General features: G+C 49.4%; 1 protein-coding gene across 2 annotated transcripts in view; it reads right to left on the bottom strand.

Annotated features, from left to right (window-relative positions):
- efna5b (ephrin-A5b) overlaps positions 1 to 4,882 on the bottom strand; it is a 244,446-nt gene extending 239,564 nt beyond the window's left edge. The window contains exon 1 of one of the 2 annotated variants that reach the window (XM_038805148.1): positions 3,780 to 4,882. In XM_038805148.1, the coding sequence (XP_038661076.1) occupies positions 3,780 to 3,898 (119 nt within the window). In that variant the 5' untranslated portion in view covers positions 3,899 to 4,882. The remainder of the gene's footprint in view (positions 1 to 3,779) is intronic. The other variant, XM_038805147.1, reaches the window with a different exon arrangement.
- Between the last annotated feature and the right edge of the window lie 15,268 nt (positions 4,883 to 20,150).

Here is a 20,150-nt window from a genome sequence, read left to right as displayed (position 1 = left end):
CTGTAACAGTCACTGGATGCAGTGATGCCATTAACTTTCACTAAGCACTATATAATGAACTGCAAAAACCTTTTCTGCTGGAATTTTACAACCAAAGCCCGGACACATTTAAGAGCAGCAGCAGTTTCCCTCACCCCCTGTGAGTACTGAGAGAAGGTAAATAGTAAACTCAAAACTTTCCCTTGCAAATAAAATGCTTATAACCACCGACTCTTAATAGGTAGCATCAACCCTTCAGGCATGACTGATTCAACTCAACAGAACTTGCTCATCAATGTCCTCATTTTCAATTAATATTTTTAAATGTTTTGTTTCTAGAAATATGAAAGTGGAATAGACCAAGAAAATAATCAGCAAAACAGATTTGATTTTAATAAAGGTTACCGCATACAAAAAAATATATGTTCAGTCACAAATAGATTGTGCGTTCTTATCGTTAAAGCAGCAACGCTTCTAAATTTATCCTAACTGCATGATGCAATACATTTTTGCATTTTTCTCTTCAGGCATCAAAACTATTAAAACAAACTACAACAATAAATAGATTATTATCCACAGTTAAAACCTTAAACTGATCATATTCCTCAGAAAAAAGCCACAATCTTTTTTTTTTACGAAAAGTTTTTATCCATAACTTTTGTTCAGCTGGATATAGAAGACTTACAGCCATTACAAGGTCAATGTCCATAGCTGATAATGTCGTGATTGTGCAGCCACCGGGGGCATGTCAAGATATCTACAGGAAAGTGTCCGAATGCACTAAAATGCAATAATGTTTATTCTGCCACACAGATGACATTTGGATTTGAAACATGCAATTTTATGGATCATGAATTCCATGGCCATTTTGCACCCTTTCTTTAACAAGGGAATATTGTGCTGAGCCGCTTTTCCTGGGGAGAGGATAGGCTACTCTATTGACCCAGCAAACCAGAGAAATTGAGCCCCAAATGAAAAGAGCTTTACCTGCTTTCCTATTTTCTACAATTGGCAAGGCTGGAAGCTATAACAATGCATACAATTTATTCCTATAAAAACAGAATCCCACATGGTTACTTTATATACTCACTTGAAATGTCACAACTCATAACTCAAAAGATGGCAACATAAGCTGTCACTTTGGCACCATTTTCTTTGATAAAACTTATTGCTGAAACCTACAGGCGTATCAGATATCTCGTATCTTATTTTTAAATTCTCCATTCTTCATATTTAGACCCACAAAAGGAGATACTGCATTACAATAGTATAAACCCGGAGGGAGAATTCTCCCAATTTGTTAGCTAGAAGAAGGGTTTTGCCCGCCAGTGTTGTAAACGCATTAAAAAACATGCCCTGTGACCCAAATCCATTTGCTCATCTCAGATCAAACTGGGACATCACCTCTGTGCTAGAAAAGTCAGAAAAAAAGTAGATATATAAGACAAGGCAGAACATTAAAAAGGAAAGAAAACACCAAAGTGGGGGACATACAAGAATGACAGGCACACAAGTACATAAAGAATGGCAACAAGAAAGAGAGCATGCAATGGAGAATACGGAATACACAAAAAATGAAAAATTTGGAGAAACAGAACAAATGCAGTCATCCAGAAAGGCAGAAGGAGGACACACATTGAGAAATACCTACAAAAGGAGGAAGCAACTGACTGATTCATGGAGATAGGGAGAAAGAAGGAAAACAGAGCAAGAACATGGCACGCACATAATGCAGAGATATATAAACACAAGAACAGTGGGGAAAAAGAGAACTTCACACACACACAAAAATCAGAATGAGAGGGCATACATGCACAATGCGAACACTAGAGAGGGAGCAACATAATGACTGAGAAAGGGTATGGGAAGGTTCATTCAACAGCACCAACCCAAACCACTAATTGTAGGTTTAAATTGCAACGTGCAATTTAGAATGAAACAATAAAACAACCTTTGTTACTGTACTCACTCTGAACCCCTTAAGTGTTTCCAAAAAGATTAAATGAACGTGGGGAGAATCATTCAAACTGGATTTAAATGGAACCCCTACGAGTTTCTTGTTAGTAGCAAAGTTTTCTTATGAAAAATCTTTATGTACCTTACTATAAAATATGATTTGATACGCAAAATATTTTCATCTTTGAAAATGCAATAACTTAATATTGAATTTGGGAAATTTGAATATTGTAACATTCAGAATGATTCATACAAATCATTGGAAAAAAAGTGATAAACCCAAGAGGAAATAATAAATTTAAGGTGCTTCTTGGTGGCTGGATTGCTGGTGCTGTTTTAAAGCATTTCATGGCGCAATACCAGACTGTAAATGCGCTGAGTGATTCCGGATATGGGGACATTAGCAATTTAGGTTTCTCTTGCAGAAGCAAAAATAACTTTTTTAGTGTTTAATCCTTGAATTGTTTATCGATTATCTAACAAATCGATTCACATTTCTGGTTGAAATTTCCAATTAAACTTTCAGCCTCTACAGATCAATGAAACATTAATAACAGGGCGGTAAAGGCGTGCATGGAGCGCAGCTTCTAATCCAAACCCAGATGTTACTCCTCCTTTATATAAAAAGGTTTTTTTGTGTATTTTGAGTTCGGTAAAAGGACTGGCGGATAGGACTGGTGAGTGTGCGGATGTCTGGAAAATGTGAGGCGAGGGAAACTTTATAGAACAACATATGGGAGCGTTCAACACTGCAATTATTGCAATTGTATAAACTATATAAACCGAAGTGAAACTTTAATGAAACACTGAGCTGTTTCCCCCGCATTCTGACCCGAATGTTGTTCAGATGTGAGCCGAGTCAGCTGAAGAAGTTTTACTCAAACTTCAGCGCCTTCCTCCCGCTCCCAATAACCTGCCTCCAACATCTCAGACTTTATGCGTCCTGATCAAACATCGTTCGTTTCGAAATGTTCGTTTCGAAACTCCAAATTGAATCTCCCCCTGATATTTATAAATTAAACACACTCCTCTGGAGAACGGACCGTCCGGCGAGTGGTCACTGGCTGTCCCGCCGCTTCCTCCTTCCATTTGAATTTTGAATCATAAAACCAACTTCGCCACAAAATCAGAAGCAGCCTTTTTTTGGAGGAAGCCGCTTCCTCGCCGGCTTTGACAAGCAGACTGGGGTTTCCTCTTTCTTTCAGCCACGGCTGAGAGAGAGTCTCGGTCCCGCAGTCGCCACAATCCATCCCGGGGGGGGGGGGGGGGTAACAGTTTTCACCCCAGCCGGACATGGGCTGGCGGTCGAGCTAACTGAATGGTGAACTTGCTGTCGAGTTGCCCCTCAATGGGCGCGGCATTAAGCGCACACACAGAGGGGAGACCCGACAGCGGCACATCAAACAACACAGCCCAAGTGGCGCGGCTGTCTGAGGAGTAACTTTTAAACGGAGCCAGCGATTCATTACAATTCCAAACACTCACCCACTTCAACTATCGCCAGATTGAGGTGCGCACTTCACCTGAAAATACCCTCCCGTCTACCTCAGCACTTAGAAGGGGGAAAAGTCCAGTCAGACTATATACTGCACAGGAACCCTCTCCCCCCTCAATCCCTAGCTCCCAATCCTTGTTTTAAAAAATAAATAAAACCATGAAATAGTGCCAGGGTGTTTCAACGCTGTCGCGTTACACAGTTCGCATTACTGATCTATCTGATGCTAAAAAGAGGAAAAGCGTCGAGTCTCTCTCCCTCCACCGTCCCTCCCCCCTCCCCCCGGCAGCCGGGCCGGGAAAGCCGGCTCCACTCCCCGCTCTGGTGGTCGGCTCCAGGCGCGCCTTACCTCGGGTTGCTGCTGTTCCAGTAGACGGCGTACCGGTCGGCCACCACTTTGCTGGGCTCCTGTGACCAAACACACATCCACAGCACCACGAAAACGACCACCATCTCCACGTTGATCATCCTGCTGCAGAGGATGAGAGGATCTCCTCTCTCCCCAAACTTACAGTTTCAGATCTTCCCTCACATTCACTGTCTTCAGATAAATATCAAAGTCCGGAATCAGAGAGGCAAAGTCCAAGATTGGAACACAAGAAATTAGGATAAAATATCTGCAAAAAAACGTGTGCCAAGAAATTAAAAATCCCCTCCACAAGCAGGGCAGAGACCTGAAGGAATTGTTAATGCATCTGAACACAAAACGTGAGGCAGTGATCGGCGAGATTAAAAATAAAACCAGTTACAAAATCCACCCCCCCAGCTCGCAGGCTGCAGGGAGTGGAATCGGCGGAAAGTTCGGGGTCTGTTCAGCAAAGCGAGGCTAAGTCCGCAATCTGTGTGCAGCCGGCAGTAGAAAGTCGGTCCGAACAGCCCGTGTCGCCCCAGGTGCGTTGTCGGTGTTGGCGGTGATGTGCGTGCCGATGTTTAAAATGATAGATATTCAGTTACTGGGAGTAGAACAAGAGCAGCTGGAGATTCCCGAGGCAGCAGCATCCAGTCACAGCATCCTTCTTTTCTCTCTCTCTCCCTCCCTCCTTCCTTCCTTCCTTCCACCCCCCGCTCTTTCTGCCTCTACTCCGCCAAAATAAAATCGCCCTCTGAAGATAGACTTTGTAAGATGTGGTCTGAGAGCTGGGACAAAGTAGCCGCTGTAGGCTGCACACACTCACTCAACACGGCCAGCACTCTGCAAACACGGTAAAGCCAACAGCAGCCCAATGCAAAACAAGCTTTGCCTCTCCAGGATGGGTTTTTTTTTGTTTTTTTGGGGGTGGGTGTGTTTTTGCCCCTCCCCTCCCGGGGTGAGATAAGCGGGATCCAGAGAGCAATCGGAGGCGGGCGCGGAAAGCGGACACTGCCAGACAAGCGCCGCCGCTTCATTCAGTCTGGCCACTCGCTGTTGTTTTGGGAGGCCGGTAGGAGAGGCGGGTCTGTGCCAGCCCCCCCACCCCCGGGGGAGGGAGGGAGGGAAGGAGGGGGTGGGCGGGGATTTACCCCGCGAGAAGGGGGAGGGGCAGAGGAAACCCCGCCCCTTCCCAACAGCCGATAGGCTGTCGGTGTCCCCGCCCCCAGCTCCTCTCCACCAATCAGTGCGCAAAGGCGTAGCCGGGGCCAGGTCCCAGGGCCGGCGGCAACATTGGGCTGGACATTCCTGTAAGGAATGCATTGCATCCCCACACACAAGCTTCTTCACCTTCACTTCCAACCCTGTCTCGCACAAGCCAATTCATTGTATTGGAAGTAATTGCAACCCCTCCCCCCCCCCATTCTGTCAATGTTTTGATGATCAGAAACCAATACTGTTAATAAATAAGTGTGGTAACAAAACAATCCGATCATGTGCCATTAAGTCAGGTTGAATCACTAGCATTGATATTGTATGAATATAAATGGTCGGTCCTGCGCCTCCTGAACTGCGAAGCTTCCCCCAGGTTATTAGTTATAAACGCAACGGCAACAGATTCACAAAACAGGAGTGCTCGGAGGCTACATTCCACAGGTGTAAAATAGTTTCACTGTCACACAAAAAACGTGGATCAGGTAACTCCACGTATCAAATTTCTCCAAAGATGGCTTGTAGCCCGAGTTTCGCACGTTGTGTCTGCTCCTTCCACTCTCCCAGTTTATCGCGGGGATTTGATTTGTGTGCTGCAGGCACCCAGTCAGTCCCCAGGTCTGAGTCTGCAGGTCGGAAACTCTTGTTAGACAGCTCCAACGCTCCTCCTGGCGGCGGCACCACTTACTACAAGCCCACACGCACACTGCACATCCCTGTGAAATTATCAACCCAGCTTTCTTTTTCAAACGTTGGGAATTTTCAGTATTTTGTGCGTTTACTTAAAGTGCTATCCTTCCATTATATAAGAGACTAGTAGTTGTCGATGTACTTCTACAAAATATGTTTTTGTATATGTAATCTCCCCAATTCAATATCTTAGATGGCTCTCAGGATAAAACGTTCAGAATCACGTACCAGAAGTAACAAATAATCGTATAGCTTGATTAGATTGTATCCTGCACTTGGCGAGCGTCGGGTCGAATGCTCTATGCTTTAAGGGCTCTTATCTGACAATGTAGATAAACTATATAGAACCTATTTTCGCAAATCCGTTGATGTAATAAGTAAGCCCCCTGGACTTTTCATTGGTATATTTGAATTGGCAAGCTCGACAGTGATGAATATCAGGGGTAGGTCTTGACTTTACCATTCGAGTCAATGTGGGATGCTTTTGGCTGCTGGAGATTTTTGGAGCCAGTTTTTTGGCTGCTTTGGACATTTTTTACTTTGTTTTTATTATATTTATGGGAAAATTGGAAAAACACCTAAGGGAGAAAGGGTGGGAGGATGGCAGCAGGGTAGCATGGTGGTTAGCATAAATGCTCCAGGGTCCCAGGTTCGATTCCCGGCTGGGTCACTGTCTGTGTGGAGTCTGCACGTCCTCCCCCTGTGTGCGTGGGTTTCCTCCGGGTGCTCCGGTTTCCTCCCACAGTCCAAAGATGTGCGGGTTAGGTGGATTGGCCATGCTAAATTGCCCGTAGTGTCCTAAAAAGTAAGGTTAAGGGGGGAGTTGTTGGGTTACGGGTATAGGGTGGATACGTGGGTTTGAGTAGGGTGATCATGGCTCGGCACAACATTGAGGGCCGAAGGGCCTGTTCTGTGCTGTACTGTTCTATGTTCTATGTTCTATTCTCATGTGGAGCTTTTTTTCAATGCATTTTATTCAAACTTGTATCAAAGTAGGTTGCAGCAAATAAACACCCCGGGAAACATTCTTCCCAACAGTCAACTATATAGTGTGTACAGATTTTTCTCCTTTTTCACCCGCCCCCACCCCCATCACCCACACCCCCTCACCCCCTGCGACGAACAACTCCTCAAACACAGTCACAAACATCCCCCACCTTTTCTCAAACTCCCCTGCTGAGCCCCTGAACTCATACTTTATCTTCTCTAGCCGCAGAAAGTCATACAGGTCACCCCACCATGATGCTACCCCCGGTGGCGATGCCGACCGCCACTCCAGCAAAATTTGTCGCCATGTAATCAGAGAGGCGAAGGCCATGACATCGGCCTTCCTCCTCTCCATGAGCTCTGGCTTCTCTGAGGCCCCAAATATCGCCACCAAAGGGTCCGGGTCCACCTCCTCCTCCACTATTCTGGCTAAGACACTCCCGCCCAGAATCTTCCCAATTTGTCGCAATCCCAAAACCTGTGCGTGTGATTCGCTGGCCCCATCCACACCTCTCACACTCATCTGCTACCCTCTGAAAGAACCCACTCATTCTCACCCGAGTCATATGCACCCTGTGCACCACCTTAAACTGTATCAGGCTCATCCTTGCACAAGAGGAGGTCCCGTTTACCCTACACAGTGCCTCACTCCATACTCCCCAATTGATCTCCATTCCCAACTCCGCATCCCATTTCTCCTTGATCTTCACCAGCCGCTTGCCTCCCTGCTCCCCCAGCCACTTATATATATCCCCAATTGTTCCCTCCCCTTTCACATCCGGAAGCAGCAGTCGCTCCAGCAGGGTGTATCCCGGCAATCTAGAGAACCCCTTCCAGACCTTTCGTGCAAAGTCCCTAACCTGTAGATACCTGAACTCACTACCCCTCGGCAGCTCTACCCTCTCCCTTAGCTCCTCCAGACTGGCAAACCCTTCCTCCAAATACAAATCCCTCACTTTGACCAGCCCCACTTCCCTCCACCTCCTGTATACACTATCCACCTCCCCCCAGCTCAAACTCATGATTCTCACACAGTGGCGTTAGCAGCAACATCCACCCTAAAATGCCTCCTCAGCTGATTCCATATCTGCATCGTGGACTGCACCACTGGGCTCCCTGAATACCTACTCGGAGCCATTGGCAATGCTGCCGTCACCATAGCTCTCTAACTAGACCCCTTACAAGATTCCTCCTCCACCCTAACCCACCCTTCTCCTTCCCACCACCGCCGCACCTTGTCCACATTCGCCGCCCAATAATAAGAAGCAAGTTTGGCAACGCCAACACCCCCCCTTGCTGCCTCTGCCTCTGTAGCAGGACCCTCCCCACCCTCGGCACCTTCCCTGACCATACAAAGTCAGAGATGATCGTGTCCACTTTCCGAAAAAAGGCCTTTGGTATAATGATTGGGAGAGCCTGAAAGATAAACAAGAACCTCGGCATAATATTTATTTTCACCACTTGGACCCTCCCCGCTAACGTTAAGTGCAGTGTATCCCACCTCTTGAGATCTTCCCTGGCCTCCTCCTCCAGCTTCGTTAAGTTCCGCTTATGGAGATCCATCCATTCCCTAGCTACCTGAATCCCCAAGTACCTAAACCTATCCCTCGCTACCGTAAATGGCATCCCCCCTAAATTAGCCCGCTGTGCCAGCTCATTCACTGGAATACCTCACTTTTCCCTACATACAGCTTGTATCCCAAGAAGCCTCCAAACCTCCCCAACAGGCTCATAATCCTTACCATACTCTGCAACGGATCTGAAACATGCAGCAAGTGGTCATCGACATAGAGCGACACCTGAAGCTCCCTCTGTCCCCTCATTATCCCCCGCCACTCTACCGACCCCCTGAGAGCCATTGCCAATGGCTCTATGGCCAGTGCAAACAGCAGCGGCGACAGCGGGCACCCCTGCCTTTGTACCTCTGTGTAACTCAAAGCTTCGTGAGCTCATATCATTCGTCCTCACCCTCGCACTTAGCGCCACATACAGCAACTGCACCCATGCCACAAATCTTGGCCCAAACCCAAACCTTCCCAAAACTTTGAACAAGTACCGCCACTCCACCTGATCAAATGCTTTCTGCGCGTCCATGGACACCACCATCTCTGGTACCAGAGCCCTCGACGGATTAATCACCACATTCAACAGCCGTCTTATATTATTCGCAAGCTGCCTGCCCTTCAGGAAGCCTGTTTGATCTTCTGCAACCACCCCCGGAATACATCCTCCATCCTCCCCACCAACAACTTAGCCAATACTTTCACATCCACGTTCACTAGTGATATGGGTCTATACGACTCACATTCCACCGGAGCCTTCCCTTTTTTGGGAATTAGTATGATTACTGCCTGCTTCATCGTCTCCGGAAACTCCCTCTTCTCCAGTGCTTCATTAAATGCCCCCAACAGATGTGGTGCCAGGTCGGCCGCAAATTCCTTATAAAATTCTGCCAGGTACCCATCCAGCCCAGGGGCCTTCCCCCAACTTCATCCCCCTGATACCTACAGCACCTTCCTGAGCCTCAGGGGCTCTTCCAACGGCTGCCTCCAGGGCCGGCTCAAGGCACCGGCAACTCGGGCAGTCGCCCGGGGCGCCATGTGCTTGGGGGCGCCAGAGACTCGGGTCCCGCGCATGCGCAGTTGGGGCGGTGCCAACCAGCGCATGCGCGGTGGCTGCCCTCCCCCAGGGCGGCCCCCCCCCCTCGGTCCGCCAACCCCTCGGTCCGCCGCCCCCTCGGTCCGCCCCCCGCTCGGTCTGCTCCCCCCGCCCCCCCCCTCGGTCCGCTCCCCCCGCCCCCCCCCCTCGGTCCCCCCCACCCCCCCCTCGGGTCCGCCCCCCCCCGCCCCCCCCCCCTCGGGTCCCCCCCACCCCCCCCCCTCGGGTCCGCCCCCCCTCGGGTCCGCCCCCCCGCCCCCCCTCGGGTCCGCCCCCCCTGCCCCCCCTCGGCCCCGCCCCCCTCCCTCGCCGCCCCCCCCCCCCAAGGGCGCCGAAGTTCAGCTTGCCCGGGGTGCCAGCAACCCTAGGGCCGGCGCTGGCTGCCTCTTTCCTTCCTCCACCTGGGGAAATTCCAGCTCATCCAGAAACCACCCCTCTCCCCCCGGGTCTGCCTCATTACGTCCCTGGTAATACTCTCTAAATGCCTCCTTTATCTTCCCTGGCTCCGACACCTTCCCCAACCCCAGTTATCTTTAATATTTCCCTGAATGCAGCCTCCCTCCGCAGCTGGTACACCAGCATGCGGCTTGCATTCTCCCCATACTCGTATTGCACCCCTCTTGCCCTACGCAGTTGCCCTACCGCCCTCCCCATTGTCAGCCTATCAAATTGCCCCTGCAACATTTTCTCCTCGCCAATCCCTCCACGGTGGGCACCCTCGAATATTCCCTGTCCACCTCCACTATCTCGCTCATTAGAAGGTCATGTTCCGCCCTCCTTTCCTTATTCGCACGAACCGTAAATGAGATAATTTCTCCCGGACCACTGCCTTCAGTGCTTCCCAAAAAATGCCTGCTGACACCTCTCCATTCTGATTGAACTCCACATAATCCCTAATCGCCAACCACACCTTATCACAAAAACCTCCATCCGCCAACAACCCCGAGTCAAACCTCCACCCCGGCCTCTACTCTCGTCCCGTACTGAACCGAATATCCAGCCAGTGGGGTACATGGTCCGAGATAACTATCCCCTCATACTCTGCCCCCTCCACCCCAACCAAAATCTCTCAACTCACTACAAAGTAATCCAGCCCTGAATACACCTATAGACGTGTGAAAAGAAGGAATACTCCCTTCCCCCTGGGTTCTGAAAGCGCTATGGATCCACCATACCCATCCTCTCCATAACCCCCCCCCCCCCCCCAGCTCCCTTGCCATTCGTACCCTGCCCATCGACCTGGGCTCAATCTATCTACCCTCGGCTCTAGGGCATAGTTAAAATCTCCTCCCATGATCAACTGGTACGTGGCCAAATCCGGGGTTGCTGCCAGCAACCCCCTCATAAAATGTACATCATCCCAATTTGGGGCATACACATTTACCAACACTACCGGTGCCCCTTCCAATACCCCACTCGCAATCACATATTTCCCACCTGGATCTCTCACCTTCTTCGCACTCACAAATCCCATTTTTTTGCTCATTAAAATCGCCACACCCCTCGATTTCAAATCAAACCCCGAGTAAAAAACCTGCGGGACACATCCCTGGTCCTTCACATGGAGGTGTGTCTCCGCTTTCAAGCTCCTGAGGGGCACGAACACCTGCGACCTTTTAACCGGCCCATTCAGTCCCCGGACGTTCCACGTTACAAACCTTAACGTGGCTTGCGCCTCCAATCCCCTCTACCATCCGTCATCTTCCCCACTTAACTCCTGCCCCTTTAATTCCACTCTGTACCTAGCCCATCCCAGATGGCCCCTTTCTTCGCCCTTGACCATGTCATCTCACACCCCCTGCCGCATCGCAGAAACTCCCCCCCCCCCCGGCTTTTCCCCTTCCCCTTTTTCTCCCCCCACTGCCCCTTTCCCCCCTCCCCCCGGCCACCTCCTTGGCCTTCTCCCCCACCACCTCACTTCAGTTCACCAGCATAACCTGCTAGCGTGGCTGCCCCTGCCCAAAGGCACATCCTAATGACCTTGCCCTCCCTCTCCCTCCCCTCACTTCTCAGCTCCAAGAAGAAGGCCTCCTGCTGGCCTTACCCTCCCCCACCCAAACAAGGACTTCTCCTGAACTCCAGGTAGCCTTCTCCAAAAGCAAACAAACAGATGTTAAACACAAACAGTCCCATAAAACAAGAGGGGGGATGGGAACATCCATCCCCCCATAAACGTTTCACTCCTACAACTCCTTACAATCTCAACATTGACCCCCCCCACCCACAAAAAAGGCGAAAATCCCCCAATCCCTGCACCCACTTCAAACATGCTCCCGATCATTACATAGTACCAGCACCCCGGTTCCCAGGCATTGTCCGCTCAGTTCACCCCCAGTTTATGCTCCTTAATGAAGTCTGCTGCCACTTCTGGGGTCTCGAAATAATACTCGTGGCCTCCGAACGTCACCCATAATATTGCCAGGTAGTGCACCCCAAACCTGATCTGCTGCCGGTACGGCACATCCTTCACCTTGTTGAAACCTGCCCACCGTTTTGCCAACTCGGCTCCAATGTCCTGATAAATCTGGACGTTATTTCCCTCCCAGTCGCAGTTACGCTTCTCCCGGGCCCACTGTAGGATTTTCTCTTTCTCCACAGGTTTATGGAGTCTCACGATCACCGCCCGCGGTGTCTCCCCACCCCGAGGCTTTTGCCTCAGAGACCTTGTGCTCGGTCCACTTCAGGTGCCTTACCCAGTACCCCTTCTGTTACCAGACCCTCCAGCATCTTCAAGACGTACCTCGTGGCACTCACACCTTCCCCTCCTTCACGCAGGCCCACTATTCGCAGGTTCTGCCTTCTCAAGGTATTCTCCTGCTCCTCCACCTTTGCCCTCAGCGTTCTACAATGGTCTCCTAGGAGCCCCACCTCTGCCTCCAGAGCCACCACACGATCGCTGTGGTCCGAGATCACTCCTTCAATCTCCCAAATCTGTGACCCCTGCACCTCCAAACACCTCTCCATCCGATCCAATGTACCCTTCAAGGGTGCCACAGCTTCTGCAATGGCCTTTGCATGATCCTCATGCATTTCTTTCCTCTGTTTATGGAATTCCTCCTTGTTCAAAGTAATCAGTTCCTGTATCTGGGGCCTTACAGCTTGCCTCTCCCCCGCCTGCATGCTGGAAGAGACTGTCTGTGAAGCACAAAACTGTTTCAACTTTCCCGCCAAACTTCTCACTGTTTTCTGCCGGGTCCGGTGATCAGAAGACATACCATTCCAGGGGTAAAGAACTCCTCTAACATTCACCTCCGCCTTTTCATCAAAATCCCACCCAGATCTGGGTAAAAAGAGCCCTTTTCTATGACTTTGAACAGGAACAGCCCTTTATGCGACCAATCACTCCGTGGTCAGAAGCAGAAGTTCCATGTGGAGCTTAAATGTCAACATGAAGCAGTTAGGTCAAATGCCCTGGTTCTGTGCGGCAAGTTCTCTGTGACTGAAGCGTCGGAGAGCTGATTTTTGGCTGCAGCTGAATTGTTTGACTTTGTTAACTGCAGGAGTTCTGGAATGATGGATATGTTACTGTGTTTACCATTGAGGTTACAAAAGTGTTATGGGCCAGGGTTTAGATAACCCCACAGTGTATCATGGAGTTCACCTGACCCACAACTTTTAATAGATTGTGGTATTGGGCGCACACGGCCCGATCTACAGGTGTAGTACAGCAGAAATGGAAAAGTATTAGCTCAGTATTAGCTCAGTATTAGCTGGTTTAGCTCACTGGGCTAAATCGCTGGCTTTTAAAGCAGACCAAGCAGGCCAGCAGCACGGTTCGATTCCCGTACCAGCCTCCCCGGTTCAGGCGCCGGAATGTGGCGACTAGAGGCTTTTCACAGTAACTTCATTGAAGCCTACTCGTGACAATAAGCGATTTTCATTTTCATTTTTCATTTCATTTCATAAAGCAAAACAATGTTTATTCTCTGAACTCAAGTTAACCTTTTTAAAACGTACAGTGAACATCTTAGCAACCATCAATTCTAATATAACCCCCAAAGAATACAATGCTAAGTAATCCTTAAGCTGTCCTTTTAACATACATAAGTCTTTAAAAAAACCTTTAAACAGAAGCATATCAGGTTAAAGTCACTACTGAGAGCAGTTATTAGTTTTAAATCACCAAAGGATCGATTTACAGTTTTTAGATTACAGAGAAAGAGACTAATACCCCTTCTGGCTGTGACTGCAGCTACCCAACTCTGAAAACAAAACTGAAACACACCCTGCAGCAAACAACCTAAAATGAAAGTAAAAAGCTGACAGACAGCTCAGCTCCACCCACTCTCTGACTTCACTGCAGTAATAAACACCCATTTCTTAAAGGTACTCATACTACAGATATTTATATACACACCCATTTATAAGCACCCATTTCTTAAAGGTACCCTCATATGACAAAAGTAACAGCAAGCCGTTAGCAAAGACCTGTGGAAAGATAAAAATATGGCAAAGGAGGTAAGGGTCAAGGGAGTGCTGCAGATTGTGGGTATTCCAGAATGAGATGTCATACCTCAGTGTGATTGAAGTGGAGTATGTAGGGAGGCTACAGTTCAGTAGGTAGTGTTACGACACCCTGGGCTAGTGCGTGGTCAATGCCAGCCTCACATGACCTGGAGTCACAACACAATTGAATTAACCAATAATTCTTCGAAAAATACCCAAAGTCTTTGGCCCTTGGCTGCCCAATGATTACAGTCACCAGGTTTGTAAATGTAAACAATGACCTTTTATTGATAACAAAAACGATAATGAAATATGCAACGAATACAACTGGTTATCTAATTCCTAATTCCCCACTTTAACTTGGCCTGTGGTAAAGGCGGGGAATCTTATAGAGCCCAGTCTTTGGCCCCCGAGGGAGTCGTAACAAATTGTATATTGATTAAGTGTTTAATTGTATTTAGGTGGGGGTCATTAACTGGAGAGTCCCCTGTGTACATAGATATTGGGACAGGCTGAAAATTGGATGTTGGATCTTGAGGCATAAAATATGTAATTGTATCTCTGTAGGTAAAAGCTTATGATGTATAAAGGGTAGGCTTCACTTGTATTATTCGCTGCCTAGTTATATCCTTTATTACAATTGAGACACTAAGGAATGAATACTCCAGGTCTTTGTCCATTTTCCTCAATGATGCCTTCATTCTGCAACAATTCTCAATTTCTCCATTTTTAACCCAGAACAAAAAGTGTCAGACTGACTGTTTGGAGTCATTAGGCATCACTCTGCACTGGTTCACAGTTCCTATAATGAACCCAGGCACAGATGCTGAGCACCGATTCAGTGAAAAGACATTTAGATATCAGAGTTCCCATAAGCACACCAGAGACATGTTCAAACAAAGCTTCAGAGGCTGAGACCAATCTGGTGGTCCCCTGCAGTATAGTTCTACAGTAAATCTCCATACTTGTATTGGTGTACTGCAATGCTACATTGCGATACCAGTCATAGGGCCAAGCCATGCAGGAAGAACCCCAGGAGCAAGATGAAGAAGTAATGAAGAAGATAAAGTCTGAGCTATACTGCCATAACTGTCAGGGCAAAAATTATTGAGATTCTTCGAAGCAAGCCCTCTCCCATCCCAGCGTGATACTTTCCCAATATTTAACACAGCTTCTGAATGGCCTTCAAGTCTATCATCTCACTATAGCCGGTTCAAAGTTGACTCTGCAGAGGTTTTGCCTCAATGCGAGTGGAGTTTGTTTCAAGACCAATGTCAGCGTTTATGAGATGGTCCTTCCATTGAACCCAGAGGATGTAACAGAGGGATTGCTGATGGAATCTCTCTTGCACCCTAAGTTGCCACTGATGCACACAAGCATACAAGTTAGGAGAAGGAGTAGGCCTCACTACACCTCAAGGATTCTCTGTGGTTCAATAAGACCATGGCTGATCTAATTTTAACCCCAACTTCATATTCCAACTACCACCAATAACCTTTCACCTCTTGCTTATCAAAAATCTATCTACTTCTGCCTTAAAGATATTCAAAGATTCTGCCTCAACCACCTTTTAAGGAAGAGAATTCTAAATCCCCACAACAGTCTGAGAGAAAATAAATGTCCTCATCTCTGTCTTAAATGGGCGAACTGTTATTTATAAACAATGGCCTCGGTTCTAGATTTTCCCACAAGAAGAAAAGCCATTTCCGTATCAATGCTGTCAAGGATCATATATGTTTCAATTATTTCACCTCTTACTCTTCTAAACTCCAACAATACAAGCCTAGCCTGTCCAACGTTTGCTCAAAAGACAACCTGCTCATTCGTGTCCACGTCTCAATGAAGCACAGGTACATGATGCTGACAACTGCTCTGTATACTAGGACTTTTGTTTACTTGTTGTCAAATACTTGCTGCATATTTTGTAGATGGCTGAAATGGTGCACTGATCCAGTTTTGAATCGCCTTTTGAGAGTGGTAGCTCCCAACATATTCAAGGTCTCTCTTTCAACATATATGAGAGGTGGATATTTGGTTGACCAGGTGTGCAGTGATATATGAGTTTTGTTTTGGTAGCAGTCAAGGCAGGCTGCGTTTCCTGTATGCAGAATTGAAGAGATCGAGAGTATCTTGCAAATACGGTGCAGAGTGAGACTTGACACTGCAATCATCCTCAAACTGAGGTAGGGAGATAATTCTTGAATGTAGGCCACACCCTTGAGATCCTTCACTCTCCAGCAGGGCAAAGATGTAAGCTCTCCCTTCGGCCAGTAGTTTCTTGGGCCGTCTTATAGAATTTACAGTGTAGAAGGAGGCGATTCGGCCCATCAAGTCTGCACCGGCCCTTGGAAAGAGCACCCTACTCAAGCCCACACCTCCACCCAATTCCTGTAACCCAGTAACCCCACCCCACCTTTTGGACACCAAGTGCAATTGATCATGGCCAATCCACCTAACCTACACATCTTTGGGCTGTGGGAGGAAACCGGAGCACCCGGAAGAATCCCACGCAGACACAGGGAGAACATGCAGACTCCACACAGACAGTGACCCAAGCCGGGAATTGAACCTGGGACCCTGGGGCTGTGAAACAACTGTGCTAACCACAATGCTATCGTGCTGCCCATCTGTTATTCATGCTCCTGTCCTCTTATGCTCGCTGATTCCCTTTAGCCCACCCTTTGCTGTATCTATAGTGTCAGACTCTGAGTTGGTGCCTCCTATGGTAGGTTTGGGTGGTACTGTGCTACCAAATGTGATGCCTACTGCTAAATCTTCTTCTGTATTTTGTTGACTTGAAAGATAAAGAAAAGAAAGAAAGGCATTACATAATGGGCGGGATTCTCTGTTGGCTGACACCGGAATTGGGAAACGCGATTGGGCAGCGAATGAGTTCTGACGCCAAAATTACAGCTGATGAGGGAGAGGAGGTGGGATACGGGGAGATGCAACCATGGGCTGTTGGTCCTGACATTGACTAGGCTGGCTAACTGGGGGGGAAGGGAACCCTGCCAGGGCAGGGGGGGGGGGGGGCGGCAGGGGTGCCGTTGGGCCGTGATGACCCCCCCCGGCTCTTGGTTGGTGTCGTGGCACGGACCGCCATTGCTTTTGCTGCAAGGCAGCCATCTTGCTTCATACCCCACTGAGCACCCACCTTGGCTCCTGGTTCCGCAGAGTGTCACTAGTGTATAGGTGCTTCCATGCACGCACTCCAGGCCCCACTCTCCCACCCCCACCAACCCCTCACTCCACCCTCCCTCCGCTCTACCACCAACCCAAGCGGCCGCCACCCACCAGGGGGGCCACACATGGCCCACCCAAGGGCAACACTCACAACAGCCTCTACAGGGGGGCAGCGGACAGGGCCACGGAGCATACCAGCGGCATGATCGAGCAGTACTTCGGCATCATGAAGATGCAGTTCAAGTGCCTGGACTGCTCTGGTGGGTACCGCCAGTATGGTGTTGGGAGTGTCGCCCACATTGTGGTGGCCTGCTGCATCGCACAGCAGAGGGGCAATATGCTAGCGGAGGATGAATGCCAGACCTTGTCCATCAAGGAAGATGGGGGGGGAGGACGAGGATGGGCAGGACATGGGACCCAGGCAGGCTCGGGAGGCCGCACAACATGTTCGCCAAGCCAACACGCACGTGACGCTCTGATCGCCTCCAGGTTCACCGCAACTGGACGGGGTGGGGGCAGGGGACCTGGCCAGGGGTACGGACACTGCATCCCAGCCCCACTTCCCACCCCTTATCCCGACAACTCCCCTGCCTGCAACCCCCTCCGTGATTCCTACCTGTCTCACTACAGGGTGTGGGCCCTGGTTTGGCAGTATCTGCACGTCTGGTCGTTGGGATGGAGATGGAGGATAATGACAACCCGCTCTGCGTTGAGCTCTGGTGCTCCGAATTCTTCAACAACGTGTAACTGCTGTCCACGGTAGCACTTTCCACCGTCCACCTGGGTGATCCCTGCACATGAGCTGGCCATTCCATCACAACGTCCCTTCAATTCCCAGGGGTGGCGGAGGTGGGGACAGTGGGGGGGGGGGGGGGGGGGGGGGGACCAGAGCAGTGAGCAGTGGCTGAACTGTGGACCCTGAACCAAGCCCACCCCCAAGGTCTGACAGTTTCTCCCCTCCTCCCCACACCAGTGCCTCCTATGTGGCCAGCCGAGACCAGCGAACCACTCGCACCCTTCTGACAGAGCACCAAGGGAGGTTGTAACATTGTGTATAGGTGTTTAATATGAAAACATACATACAGATTCATGTCCTAGCCCCAACAAATAACTGCCCTGCACCTGTGCCAACTTAACTAGCTTTGCAGGCCCTAATGCTACACCTAGGTGGATCCCCAGACGGTACATCAGGAGTAAAGGTGTGCTGTGATTCCCGCCCGTGACCTGGGTCTCCTTTGGAGGTATACTTTTGACGAAAAGATGTAGTTGAAGGTCAGAGGTGTAGTTTCCACCAGGAGTGGTATGTCCGCTGGTTACCAAACCCGGCAGAAGACGGTGAGAGAGCTGGCCAAAGAGTTGGAGGAAACCTGTGCTGCAGTAACCAGTGGAAGGATGGCAGAGGGGGAATCATAGAATCTACAGTGCAGAAGGAGGCCATTTGGCACATCAAATCTGCACCAGCCTTTGGAAAGAGCACCCTACGCCTCTATCGTAGCCCCATAATCCCACCTAACCTTTTCGACATTAAGGGGCAATTTAGCAGGGCCAATCCACGTAATGTGCACATCTCTGGACTGTGGTAGGAAACAGGAGCACCCAGAGGAACCCCATGCACACACGGGAAGAATGTGCAAACTCCACACAGTCACCTGAGGCCGGAATTGAACCCGGGACCCTGGAGCTGTGAGGCAGCAGTGCTAATCACTGTGCCATCGTGCAGCAGGAAGGACTGGTGCAAGGTGGAAAGCCCCAGATGGAGCAGTTGATGGCTTTTATTAAAGAGGAATTCCACCAGCAGAGGAAGGAGATGTGGGAGGACCGCTCGAAGGCCATCGAAGGAGCTGTGGTACCCCTGAAGAGTTCGGTGGAGCGGGTGGAGAAATGTTTGGAGGTGCAGGGGTCGCAGATCCGAGAGATCAAAGGAGTGATCTCAGATCACAGTGATCGTGTGGTGGCACTGGAGGTGGAGGTGGGGATCTTAGGAGACCTTTGCAAAACATTTAGGGCAAAGGTGGAGGACCAGGAGAACACCTCGAGAAAGCAGAACCTGTGAATAGTGGGCCTGTCTGAAGGAGTAGAAGGTGTGAGTGCCACGAGGTATGGCTCGAAGATGCTGGCAGGTCTGGTGGCAGAGGGGATGCTAGATAAGGCCCCTGAAGTGGTCAGATTGCACAGGTCCCTGAGGCAGAAGCCTAGAGCTGGGGAGCCGCCATGGGCCGTGATCGTGAGACTCTACAAATTTGTGGTGAAAGAGAAGATTTTGCGTTGGGCCAGGGCGAAGTGCACTTGCGAATGGGAGGGGAACAAGGTCCAAATATATCAGGACATTGGGGCCGAGATGACAAAACGGCAGGCAGGGTTCAACAAGGCCACGGTGGTGCTGTATCGGTGTCAGATCAGATTTGGGGTGCTCTAGCCGGTGAAATTATGGGTGAACTTTGAAGGCCAGGAAATTACTTTGGGGGGGGGGGGCAAGGTGGATGCGACGTGGCGGGGGGGGAGAGATGATATGGTCAGGGGCGACGTAGGGGGCCATCTGGGTTGGGCTAGGTACAGAGTGGAATTAACAGGGCTGGAGTCAAGTGGGGAAGATGACGGACAGTAGAGGGGAATAGAGGCCTAAGCCTCCAGTCAGGGTCGTGGTGTGGAACGTTCAGGGACTTAATGGACCAGTTAAAAGATCACGGGTGTTTGCACACCTGAGGAGCTTGAAAGCAGAGGTGATCTTTTTGCAGGAGATGCACCTCCGCTTGAAGGACCAGTTGAGGTCAAGGAAGGGGAGGACTGGGCAGGTTTTCCACTTGGGGTTTGATTCAAAATCAGGGGCTGTGGCAATTTTAATGAGCAAGAAAATTGGATTTGTGAGTGCGAGGAAGTGAGGGATCCGGGTGGGGGATATGTGATTGTGAGTGAGGTATTGAAGGGGCACTGGTGGTATTGGTAAACGTGAATGCACCAAATTGGGATGATGTGGGTTTTATAAGGGGTTGCTGGCAACAATCCCGGACTTGGCCATGCACCAGTTGATTATGGGAGGAGATTTTTACAAGGAGCTGGGTGGGTTTATGGAAAGGTTGGGTATAGTGGATCCATAAAAAAATTTACAAACTGTATAGTTGATTATTGGGAAGTATGTTCCCAGGGTGTTTATATAGGCTTTAATCTACTTACTACAGAGCCAGCCTGTTACCCATT

Source organism: Scyliorhinus canicula, chromosome 8 (assembly GCF_902713615.1).
Source record: "Scyliorhinus canicula chromosome 8, sScyCan1.1, whole genome shotgun sequence".
In the NCBI taxonomy this organism is placed as follows: domain Eukaryota; kingdom Metazoa; phylum Chordata; class Chondrichthyes; order Carcharhiniformes; family Scyliorhinidae; genus Scyliorhinus; species Scyliorhinus canicula.
Note: the sequence above shows the minus strand (reverse complement) of the source record. Positions and strands in the feature narration are given on the sequence as shown.